The 13,153-nt window shown below is 38.5% G+C and overlaps 1 protein-coding gene across 1 annotated transcript; it reads right to left on the bottom strand.

The window, feature by feature from the left end:
• Window positions 1-1,623: 1,623 nt before the first annotated feature.
• On the bottom strand, window positions 1,624-8,267 carry rnf167 (ring finger protein 167). Its single transcript, XM_068601271.1, has 11 exons — window positions 8,057-8,267; window positions 7,865-7,941; window positions 6,336-6,466; window positions 6,166-6,246; window positions 5,944-6,081; window positions 5,775-5,862; window positions 5,588-5,678; window positions 5,353-5,458; window positions 4,890-4,983; window positions 4,590-4,670; window positions 1,624-4,270 (listed from the first exon to the last, which is right to left on the bottom strand). Exons 3-11 carry the CDS (start codon window positions 6,438-6,440, stop codon window positions 3,855-3,857), a joined length of 1,200 nt encoding a protein of 399 aa, XP_068457372.1. The 5' UTR covers window positions 6,441-6,466; window positions 7,865-7,941; window positions 8,057-8,267; the 3' UTR covers window positions 1,624-3,854.
• Between the last annotated feature and the right edge of the window lie 4,886 nt (window positions 8,268-13,153).

The raw sequence follows: 13,153 nt of genomic DNA, 5'->3' as shown, positions 1-13,153 counted from the left end.
TTCTTTGTCCTTGCTCTGAACTTTAAGCGCTGCCTCATATGATCCAGGATGAGTTGTTTCCACACTTGAGTAACCTCCATGATAAATTCAGATTTCACTTGTGAGAAGGTATGGCGATCCCTGGATCCAAAGGCAAAGTTTCCACCGTTGGCTTCCAACGAACTGGAGATAAGGTGTGGTCGGTAAGAACCATCCAAAAAATCCTATGAACATGTAAACAATTATGACTTGCTCCTGAGTTTGCACAACATGGTGAGGATGCATTTTACATACATGACCATTTGAACTGGGCGCTGAGAATGTGCTCTGTCAACTGACATTAGAAAGCCATACCATTTTTGAACATTTTAATAAAGAACAATTATATCTCACTTGTTTGTCAAGAAAAAAATAAAATAATGATTCAGCATTTCAATATTATTACTATTATATAAGAAAAGTTGTTATCAAAATGTACTGCCAGTTCCTATGGTACATTAAATAAATCACAATGATTGCATTTTCAGTGATGAGAGTCAAGGGCAAAAGCAAATGAAAGGGATGGATACAACCAAGAGTGGGTACCTCACCTCGTTGTGGTCTTGAAGAGCTTGTTTGGAATCAAGCTGCACGAATGAAGACAAAGTTAAGAATAGCAGGAAAGACAATCTCAGCCCTGAGTACGATGGCAGAGATCCAGGCATGTTTTCTTATGACTGCATTGGTCAGTGTAAAGAGAAAAGGTCCAAATATTTCTAATACTTTAAACCCAAAACGCAACACGCCAAAAGCAAACTTGAGGTTCTGTAGGAAGAATAACTCTTTATAAGTTCTTTTGCTTCCGTCTATCACAATTCATGTCCACATGACTGGCACCCGGGTATTTATTTCTGGAACAAATTTGAAGAAATACACTATAAATGCCCACATACTATAATCCAGCCAATACCTAACCTACTCCCTACTCACACATACATGGAGAAGGTTTATTCAGCTCAAATATGAATAGTCTTTTCTTCAAATCAGCAGGTGACATGATTAAAGGGACATGAAATGGTGAAAATGAAAAGACATGGAGCTTGTTAGGAGGGATTAAAGGGATTACATTCAACAATTAAAGGCAGGCAACTACTTATGGACCACGCTTTGATGCTGCCCTTAATTCATTTAGGAATAGGGTTAATTATATTCACTGATCAGGGTAAAATAACCTGAAAGACTCTAAATACAGCAGGTTGTCTGTGCTCAAGGCTAATAAGGCACATGTTAGTACAAAGACCTGCAATTATTCAGAACATTTTCTTAGGCGAGCCATGCTTTTACAAAAGCTTAATCTTTTCATTATTACTAATAAAACCTGATGCAACTCACAGCTTAGCACACTTGCTGTTAGAAAGTGAAGAAAATAATGAAATGAAATGTAAAACCATAGATATTTCTCTTAATGAAGGATTTCATTCTATAATCACACCAATTGTTATTGGAATTATACTTTATTAATTTCAACTTTCATATCTATCTAGAATATTTAAAAAAGGAAGAACATGTGAGCGCAACAGCCATTTAGAAAGATGCTTTACGAAGGCTTTATAATAAACCTAAATGATCATGTAGGCCACTGTAAGGAAAGTATTCTTCCTTTTTTTATTTCCCTGACCTCAACAACAAAGTGACAACAGTCCTGTTTCAATATCATTTAATCTTCCACAAGTCACACAATAAATGCTGTTTCCCAGATTGTGTACAGACATCCTACAAATTCTCCGACCTGCTTTATACATGAAAATCATAGTTTACTGTACATGTATTATTCAAGTGTCATACACTAGGCATATTCTAAAAGAAGAATGGAATAATAACATAGGGATTATATTTTTTCATTTGGTTGAGTTGCCTCTAAAATTGAGACATATAGAGGAAAAAAAAATGGTTCTATTTTGTAACAGAGTATTGCTAACAAGTCCCAATCAATGTTGATCGTGTCTTTTGATCAACCCTCAGAAGAATAACAAGTTGGAATGTTATGATTTCAGAGTCCTACCGATTCCCCTCGAACACTAAATGTACGTATATGCAGCTTGTGCAGCGTCTCCTCTGTGATGCTGTTGCGTTTGGTCCAATATTGGTAAAGATCAAGTTGTTATACAGTTTTGAATTGGTAAAACAATTCACATAAACTATTTATTTCTTCTCGTAGTTGAGGGTTTCCCTAAATTAAAATGATCGATTTTTAGATTTTCTCCGATAAGCAAAAAAAAAAAATGAAGAATGAACACACAGGAAACACTGGTCACATTTGTATGCTCCCATCTAGGTAAACAGTGAGTTTGGGTTCATTTAAACTGTGCTTGAAAATGTTCTCACCCTGTAAGGTAATTAACACAACATATATTTCAGTTATGAATTAACAATGTTAGATCAAGGTATCAAAACTGCGCATTTATTTGAAGCAGCGAAACAGTTTGGCTTTAACATTTAAGGTTTCTAGTTGTACTGCTCTGTATATAATTCAGCAGTGTGGACTCCATTTAAATCATTTCATCAAATAGAGGAAAGAAAAACATATCTTGTTTGATAGTCGCTTAGCTTGTCCAAATATTTAGGTGCAAATCGAACATGTCTGAGCTGGCTATCAGGATCATTACTCACACTAAACATGTGGAAACACAGGCTGTCTCTGTCTTGTTCATCACTATAAAAAGAAGAAAAAAAGAGTGGAGCACATTTACAGACAAGGGAATAAAATCATAGCTTTCTAACCAGCAGTATTACATACCAGCAAGACAAGAGGAAAACAAAGGAGTGTGAAATCTTTCCCTTCAATTTCCAAACATTTAACATACACATGTACAAGAAGGCCAATGTAAGGCAAAACTTATTTTTCCTAAAAAGACATCCAGGGTCCCACAATTCAAAATGTTATGATTCGGTCTTTATAAAAATGGAAAAAAAGCCATTAAGTCTTAATCAATACAACATCAATCAATTTAAAAGACCAAACTCTGTTAATTATCATTTTGTCATTAATTTACATTACAGACTGACCTTCAATTTGTAACTAAAAACCTGAGTTTGTTCAACTTGACAAACTGGAAAAAGCTAAACATATTTTCCTTAAACCGATCACACAAAATTATTATCAATAACAATTTATAAGCAGCAGAAATGTATAACATCTTTGCAATAATCTATTATAGTGTTAACTGAGAAAACTGACAGTTTAAAGAACTGAAATATAGCTCTCAAAATGTCAAAAGAAGGTTATGGGTTTTAAAAGATCAAATAAAGACAAATATTTTCCCTCCACGTGCACATCCTTGTTAGGAAAAGATGCAACGCTGACAAAAAGGGCTGTCCGATATCAAACTATTATGATTAAGACAACATAGTCTTCAAACTGCACTAACCTCACCATAACCATACATAAAGTATTTAGAAGATCAGTGTGAGTTTAGCAACACAGGCTTAACCTCCCACTCGTATTTAAACAGCACACTAGATTCAAGTGGCTACTCTTTTTCTGCAGCACTAGTGTTCAGGTCACGTGGCAAGGTCAAGTTACGGATTAAAACATGCAGAGGTCTAAAGTCAAATATAGGAGTCCAGGAGTGAGTGAGTGAGTAAGTGACCGTCTGTTTGTCTGTGTATAGAAGTGAGATGCTCAACACTGGATTTTGGTGAAACTCATCAATGTGAGTTTTGACAGTAGCTCTTCTGGTTACTGAGTAAAATATTCTGTGACAATAAATGTCTAGCTAACCACAAATCTGCAAACTATTTAAAAGGACAGTGTGATAACACACCTGATGACACAAAGACCCCCGACGCCTCTTCTTGTAAAACTAAGTCATCTCATTGCAGCTATGTTCCAGCCATCAGATCTCTACTCCATCCCTACCAATGAGCTGAGTGGTGTCATCATCAGTGTGGAGCCTGTACTCTCCCGCGCCATCACTTTCTGAGTCTGTGTCCTCTGGTGGGGAGTGGTAGCCTTCATAACCAAGGATGGGTGAGTCGCAGAGTGCAGGGGAGACGAGGCACTGGGCGGTAGTGGTGGCTGAATAGGCGCCTGCGCTTCCAGAGGGAGACCCTGGGTTGGAGGGTCGAAGCAGAGGAGTGCGCTCCGTGTCTGCTTCGCCCTCCGCTCCTTCTCCCCGGCCCCGTCCTCCAGTTTCCTCCTCAGATTCGGATTCAGAGTGCTCCGTGTTGTTCCGAGTGACGCGCTGTTTGCACACAGGACATGTCTTCTTGGTCTGGGTGAGCCACGGGTCCACACACTTGCAGTGGTAGGCTGACAAAGCAAAAAGAGTGGCAGTGAGAAACAAGGTCTTCAGTGCAAGAGGAAATTGGCAGTTTTTAGGTTAGAAGGGAAAAGGATAAAGTTGCTTTATGAACATTTTTATCACTTTGAGTACAATATTGTACTTTGAAAAACCTAGGTACGAAACAAATGTTGACCTGCAAGAAAGAGCACATTCATGTACATTGTGTTTAAATAGTATAAAAGCTTGCAGCTGCAAGTGTGGCAGATTGTGGGAATCAGTCGAGGTATTTTGCACTGTACCATAGTAATTTCATAATAACAAGATAAGACCACATCAAATATTTACCATGTGAACAAGGTAAAACTCGCAGCTTGTCTCCTTCTTCATAATCATCCAGACAGATTGCACACACGTCATAGTCATCCCCTTCAATAGAAGAGAAAAGGTATTAATAACTTTAATAATTCAAATTCCAGGGACATAATATCTATTTTGATGAGAACGGGTTCTGCAAGTAAAAAGTTCCACAGATCACAGAACAACTTCGTAGACTTTAAATTCGCATACACGGATTTAATTTGCTGCAGTTGGGTCTTAATATTCCTAAAAGACTTAGCAACAGTGAAAGCGTTGCAATCTCATTACCTTTAGAGAATCTGTGGATTGGAATACGCTTCAATTGGTCCTTGGACAAACGATTTTTTCTCATCCTTTTTCTGTACTGGACACATCGTATAACCTGAACAAAACAAAAGGTTACTGATGACGTGAGAACATGCACATTTTTTTGTTAGCTCCTGTAAGACCCCACTGGTCATATAGTAAATAAGTAAAAAGCTGATTTGAAAAGGTTTCTGAAAAGACGTGTCTGCTGAATAAATAAAGCATATCAAGAGCATAATTAGTTGGCTCTATACAGCTTTGCTGAAACATCATTAAGTCACTATTTTAAAGACAAAGCAGCATATTTAATGCATGGTCACGATAGTCTATCTTTGCAACCTGGTTATAAGAAGAAATACATTTAAAATTCAGCCAAGGTATATTAAAGAATGTGCTACATAATTAATTAACACCCAGGGAAGTGTCACATCATACGTATACTTACCAAGACGACACACATCACAATAATGATCATGCCAACTACGCCAGTGAAGGGAATTAGGTAGTACGAGAGTGGAAAAGAAAACTCCGGCTTGAGGATCACGTAGGCCCTGCATATACCAACATTACCATAAGCACTAGCATCGCAAAAGGTCATCACAGTATGAATTGGTCCATGCACATTCAATGCAAATAAGAAAATTATTTATTTCTGAAAACGTTGAAATGGTTTTACTTACCCTTGTTCGGGAATTATGAAATTCCTGAGAATTTGAGAGGCATAGTAGCTGGTGAATACAGAGGGTATCTCAATTTCCTCTGCAATAGTGTCTGGAAAATAAAGAAAAAAACTAGTTTAACAAAACATTTTAGTAAGTTGGTTTTGTAAGGTTGGAAAACTTGTAAATGGTATAAAAAGAGAATTACCATTGCTGTAGTTCATATTGAGCAGCTTGTCTGAATACATGTTATGAATGATCGCAGCACTGTACCCAGCTCGCTGTGCATGCAAGACCTGCAAATCAGTTCCTCACTTTAGACCAGTTAGCCTTACGGACACTAAAACATACGCAAAACTCACTCAGACATGACTTACCTTTATATCAAAATTGCATTCATAGCGTCTAATAAGAGCGATGAATTTGGTGGTGTTGGCATCAAAGGACGGTGGCAGTGGAGGAGGAGGGTCAATTGTTGTGCAGCCATTCAGTGGACTTGACACCATCAAAACACCCTTTCACAAACACAATAAAAGTCATGTTAAGGACTATAACCTGTGTTTTCATGTATGCACTTTTCTCTAATACTCTGCGCTCACCATTAGTCCATCCTTAGGTAGAGGGGCGCCAAACAAGGCAGGCAGGTCCTCAAACAACATGGAGGTCATATTGCTATAATGCTGCAAAACAACATATGCATAAGAACTGACATGAACTCCAGGAGAATCTACAAAATCATATTTATATTTAAAACTTGGAGATTACTTACAGCATAGATATAGGCCTGTGTTGGGGAGGGAACCAGTATGCTGCAGAAAACCACACCAAGGACACTCAATCGAGCTCCAGCGCACCAGACGCCATGACGAGCCATCCTTGGTCGCTTACAGTTGCACTAAACTGTGACAAAGATATGACAGAAACACATTGCAAACTAGAGTGAGTAATCCAGCATACCTAAGGGAGAATGCTTCCGGAGGAAGCTGATCTAAGTAGTTTGGTTACAGCCTGGTATTAACATACTGATGCAAATTGACAATTCATGTGGTAAAACTTTGTAAATAGGCCAATGGTTATGTTAAAGTAGGAACTGTAAACTGGCTGACCGGCAACATTAACATTTACTCTATTGTCATGGAGTAGCAGAGCAAACCTAAGCCAAGTACAAATGGAAATGATTGTAATTTGGTTACTTTGTGAGAATACAAAGGGATTCTCGAGACTAAAGCATTGCAATGACTTCATACTGTAGTCTACCCAGGTGACACATTTGATTGATGATGTGCAAAGCTATACCTTTAATGTATTCATCTTCAGTTGGTTGAACACGTCAGATAGTGGTTAGGATCATGTGGGAAAAGTTCATAACATTGTTTATCTTGGCGCTCGCCAAGCTAGAGTAAGATTTACTCTTAAAATTAAGTCTTTAACCAATCAAAGTCTGTAGATCCTTGTTCTTAACCTGTTGATTAGTCCGTTTCCGACGTGAAGCAAAAATAACAGGGTTATTAGAGTCACTTAAGAAAGTATTCTGTTCAGTAACACAGCACCTTGAAACAGACATACGGTTAACCAGATTCAGATATTGTCAACATAGCCGAAAGCTAAAAAAAACAAACACCTAAAAAGTCGATCTCTTTGTCTGTGTTTACAATTTGATTTTGAATAAATGCAAACGTCGATCAACACAATAGAGTTTTTTTTTTTTTAAAACGATTTGACCTCAGATCTTGTAATTAATTATACGTCTGGATGTATGCAGCAGAAACGTATTACAGGAAAATGTGGTTTAAGAATCCAACTGCATTTGGATAGGTGACTTGTGCTGGTAAACAAGATGTTAACATAATGATGTGTTCACGTGCTCCGGGGCCTATGGAATATAGTTATTTCGGCAGTCGAGCCAAAGCCCAAAGTCTTTTGTTTGTAACGTTACTAAGATAACAACACGCTGAAATACACTGTTCGTATGTTTAAACAACGTAACAGTGTTGTTGTCACCGCCTAAAGGGGTCAATTTAGGAATAATCTGCTGCAGCTGCGTTTCCCACAAGCTAGTTATGTAGCATGAGCTAGCTAATGTCTCCTCTCGCTTACACGTCTTGAGAAACATCACCGGGCTGCTACTGGCAGAAGATTACGCTATTAATAGTTACGTTAAAGTATACTGAAGTCATTCGCATTCAGTTTAGTTAGCTATGACTGCGGGTGTAAATGCCCCATGCAAAATAGGAAATAACACAAATGAAGAACAGCGTCACAAAAGTTATCGGGCTTGTGTTATTGTGAGCGACATACCTCAGTATCCCGATAATATCGTCTTCGTGGAGATTGTAATGCAACGTCAAACCCAGTCGTCTCACCCGCGTCTCTCACTAGTCATAGCGGGGAAAACGATTAAAGTTGAATGTCGTATTTAAATCATCTCAATACTTTCTCAAAACCTTATGGGTCCACTCACAAACGACAAAAACAGGGAGGATTAGTTACCGTTAGCTGACGTTTGGCTCGTATGAGCAAAGAGCCGCTACGTGACGGATTACTGCAGGTTTTCTTTGTAGTACATCATATTATACACACTGAGTGGTACATGAACGCAACTTGCGATATGAGTCCACCGCAAAAGGAGACACTTCGCCTGTGTGATCTGTTCCTCCTAGCTTGCTGCTAGGTTTGTTTGTTATTGCTTCTTGCGCCCTGGCTCTTCTTCGTGCGGTGACGACAGATTGACTCACTAGCATACTGACCCACAGCGCCACCAGCGGCCACAAGGAACAGCAACGAACTGAGTGTCCACGAGGATACGTTCGTCCCAGCAAATGCGCACAGTGACTCTTGACTTTCCATGGTTCATTTCAAGATTCAAATAAACATATTTCAATCATCCAGGCTCCTGTCTACACACCAGCATCGACAGGTGACATGAGGGACTTTCCTGTTACTCAGGCACATCAGTTGCAAGGGATTGGGCCCCTGATAGAATTTGTCTGATAGACAATTAAATTAACATAAAGCTCACCAGTGTTGGGGAAATAACTTAATATTCTGTTTTCAGGTCTTCACACCAGTCTTCACACCAGTCATCACACCACACCTTTTCTAAACTCTGCCCTTAAGTGGAAGGATACCCATATTAGCATATTTACTGCTTTCTGAAGAAGAAGAAGAAGAAGAAGAAGAAGAAGAAGAAGAAGAAGAAGAAGAAGAAGAAGAAGAAGAAGAAGAAGAAGAAGAAGACATTTTTTGGCTAAATTAAATGTTTTCACTATGTTTTTATTATTTTACACACACACACACACACACACACACACACACACACACACACACACACACACACACACACACACACATACACATACACAAACACATTTGCACACACGTGCAATCAAATGGAACCTATGCACATGCCATGTTTTACATTAACGCACTTCTTTTGCATATTCCTTGGACAATATTTGGCTCATTCCTGCACATAACTGTACAGGTATTTGTTTGAAAACAAAAAATTGTCCATATTTTTCCATAAATTTGTATTTTCTCTTGCACCAAACCTGTATTGGTAATACACCTGATTCTGATATGGAGACGTCAGAGCCTTGGGGCTGCCTTTTTAAATACTAGGATAGGATAGCATACTTTGGTGAGTGTAGTTAAATGGGCAGATGCAAAAACAAATACCCCATTTATTATTATGGTTATTATGATTATTATTACTCTTATCTTCTGAACGAAAATTTGACTTGAGCCTTATAACTGTAGTAGTGTCCGTTATTCTACTTAATAAAATAAGTAAACTATTAAAAAAAACTTTGGTCCGCTGGAAAATGCAGCATCACAAAGCAGAAAACAGTCTTATGAATCTCACATAGACAGTAATCCTACAAACATAATTTTATGTTATACAGCACTAGCCTATAGTAAACATTTCAAAGGATCACCTGCAAGCTTTCAGTTTAAGCTGGTACTCTTAAGGGATAACAATCCCTTAAAATGCAACCTAACCTGTCACTTGAATTAAAGATGAATTGCATTGTTTTGTGTAAAACTTCTAAAAATTTAAAGAATAACGTTTGATTTATGCCTTCAGGGAGCTGGATTTTATCATGAAGATGCATATAATAATGGATACATACATGGGTTAACGTTGGCTACATGTTTTGATAAAATGAAGAAAAAAGAATGTTTGAGATTAACCTTCAAAGAAGAAATAACACAACCATCAGATTACAAATTAAAAGTGTATTAATAAGCGAGGAAACACGCCTTTGCTCAATTTAACAATCTCAGATATTTATTGCTGTGTATGGTGACATACACTGTAGCAGAACTCTTGTCTACTTGTGCTACTGTTACATTTTATAGTTTGACCACTGTGGCTTCAATGGACTGAACCACCTGAGCAGCAGCAAGTCTGCAGTTCAACATGTTGCCGATGCAGTTGAGTAAGCTGACGCCTGGCTGCCTGGAGCAGTTCCCTTTGTTCTCCACTAGAGTGCGCTACAGCTCAGTGTGTTGTTTTTTTATGATCCAAAGTTTCTCTTCACATTTTTGATTCAGACGACATTACATTTGTGTAAACAAGAGGATGCGCAGTATTCATACAGCATGCAGTAGATTACAACAGTTTGAAAGAAGCTTTTAAAACTTTAGAGGAGTTCTCACTTGCATGAGGGTAAAACAATAAATCAAAGCAAAACACATATTAATGTTTTTGGGAGCATTACTTGTATCCGACAGAATATCACACTAACACAGGCCATCACAAGGCTGACATAACACTGGAGAGGGATGGGCGGTGTGAATCTCTGTCTAGTTGTGTCCATGATCACTGCACAACCTGGCCTCGCTCCCAACACGTCAAATACAGATGCTCAGAGAAAAGTAAAAAAAAGGGTGGGTTGGTAGTGTATTGTTTCCAAACCTAACTAAGTGCTTTTGTTCCCGAAATATAAGTTATTATCATGCTACTTGCCTTGAGGAGTTATCAATCTCCACTGAAAGTCAATCCACTACAGCAGTTGCTGCAGACTCTAGCTCCCAAAGCTAGTTACAGAATCTGACCCATTGGGTCCCAATGCACCCGCTCATAATCATGATGCAAGATTGAATGCATTTATGCAATGGAATTATGTAAAAAGCATACTTATGGAGTACACATTCAAATGTCATGTGAACTTAAAAACCTACACACAATTCTTCTTCCTCCTACTTTTAGGGCTTTTCTGAAATCCTTTTATAGCTTTTTGCTGCAGCCATCTTCAGCAATACAACTCAACAGAGATGTCAGGTTTAATTGTTGGCTTTCATCAAAGCCGCTTATCACAGATGTAATTAGATTGAGTTAAAGTCACAAGATTATGAACTAATGTTGAATCATAAAGATCAACCACTGGTCTTTTTGCAAAGCAGGGATTGTAGTGCACTCTGTGCCATTGGCCTGTAAAGAATACAGCTCTCTCTTATTGTCTATTGTACATCCGTGAGTTCTTCTTCCACAACAAACATGCAGCTAATTCATTTAGAGAAACTCTGATGAAATGTATTATATTTGCTATACTAGCGGAAGCCTTCTGCCGAACATGTTAAGTGTGTTAATCACATTTATTTTCTAATTTTCAAGTAAACAAAGTTACATGGAAAAAATACAAAGCAAGCAAGGACATTTTATGTATTTTTTTTACTCCACCTCAGCCATGTCAACTGCATTAAAAGCGGCAAAAGCATTACAAGCAGTTTATTTAATATTCCAAAGTTCACTCTGTTACATCAGAGTAAAAAGCCAAATATGATCCTCCACAACGGCGTCATTTGTCTGGCTCATGTTGGTCCTTCACAAGTCTGCTAGGATGGCTGAAGGACTGCAAATAAGGCCCAGTCATGCATTCCTATCTCAAGGCGTTTCCTTTTATAGAAAATGAGACACACAGCACCTGAAAATACACCAGTAACGACTTATTAGAATCAGCATCAGAAAATTAATATAGTCACATTTTACATCTAACCTTCACAACTTACAAGAATCCTTTTCCGCAGCCCAGAGGTCCAAAGAACAGTTCTGTCGGGAGGCAAACCTTTCTACACGCTCCACTTAGACTGGGGCAAGACCAAGGAAAGGATGCAGCCTCATTCTCCACAACTGTCATGATGGGAAACATCGTAGCTATGTTTGATATCAAATCATTTTGCGCTAAAATTATGTAATATTTCTAGAAGTGTAAACATGCAGATTAGAGCAACAAAAAACACACAAAGATGTTTCAGTAAGACTTACCATAAAGCAGCAACACAACCAAGAGCGCCAAAACGATCACGCGAGAACAAGACATCCTTGCGTCTGATACTGTTGCTCCAAAATGAGGGTTAGGCCCAGGTCTGTTTGTATTTGGTCAGTGGGGAGGAGTTAAGATAATTTGCAGCAGTATACCGGTCACTTTGTTTTATATTACTGAATTACAAGAATCCTAAAGAGAGCATGCTTTTCTTAATCACATTTAAGAAACTCGCAGCACTGTGCCAAACCTGTGACCACATGTTTGTCATGAGACAAGAGAAACATTCCCCGAGAAGCGTCTTGTTTTCCAGCTGATTTAAAACCCATGCACATGTTTAACCCTCATTGCTTTCTGAGATTAAAGAGGTTACACATAAAACTTCAGCGAAGTAGAATCGTTTTTTAGATTCCAGGTTCAGCATTGTAAAACCTTCCCAGAAAGAAATCATCACAATCAAATATGGTCAGTTTTTGTGTGTGTACATGCTAAAACAAATTATCTGCAGTAAACAAGAGTGATGAGAACTTCACCATTGGAGACCTCGAGAGGACTCAAGAAGCAAAGGTGCTGAAGAAAGCCAAATCTGCCTGAGTTCAGGTTAGATACACAATTCTTTTGGAGACAGCAACCATCACCATTTTGAGGATTGTGGCCTTTAATAATTCAGCCAATGGTTAATTGGGCGTCCTTTGAAGGTTGTACATTTACTATAAAATAGTGGCACATCTAGAGGATTCATCCCATTAAATTATGATGAAGTCTGATATTGAGCAGCAGTCAGTGCCTCAGTGTCAAGACTCAGTACTTCTGGGTGGAAACACAGCATACGTAACAAAACCACTAAAAAATGCTGCCACTTAACTGTATTATCAAACGAAAACCAGATTACCACAGGTTCTATTTATATTGATGCTGTTTAGAGTCACGAGTGAAGTAGAGGAGCGGCATCTGAATGTATATCACAAGTAAATAATTGCCTTTACCAGGTTTGGCTACCACGTACGGTTGCAATAATCTGCTCATCGGTGTCTTTACAAACACACACACACACACACACACGCACACACACACACACACACACACACACACACACACACACACACTGGGAGCAATTCGGGGTTTAGGTTCAGTATTGGGTACAATATCTTGGTGGTGATCTAACGGGTGATTTTCCAATAAGTTGACAACTCGTTCTTCCTGCTGAACCAAAAATACAAAAACAATGTTGCAATTTAGATGAGCTCCAAGGTCACGACCCCTCGGGCAGTTTCATCAGTGTTGCATCAGTGTTCTCCTAAGGGAAGTCATTAGTGTT

Source organism: Clinocottus analis, unplaced genomic scaffold (assembly GCF_023055335.1).
Source record: "Clinocottus analis isolate CAN_PGR_092001 unplaced genomic scaffold, fCliAna1.0.p SCAF_5, whole genome shotgun sequence".
Lineage (NCBI taxonomy): Eukaryota > Metazoa > Chordata > Actinopteri > Perciformes > Cottidae > Clinocottus > Clinocottus analis.
The sequence above is the reverse complement of the archived record's forward strand: the minus strand, read 5'-3'. Positions and strand labels throughout refer to the sequence as shown.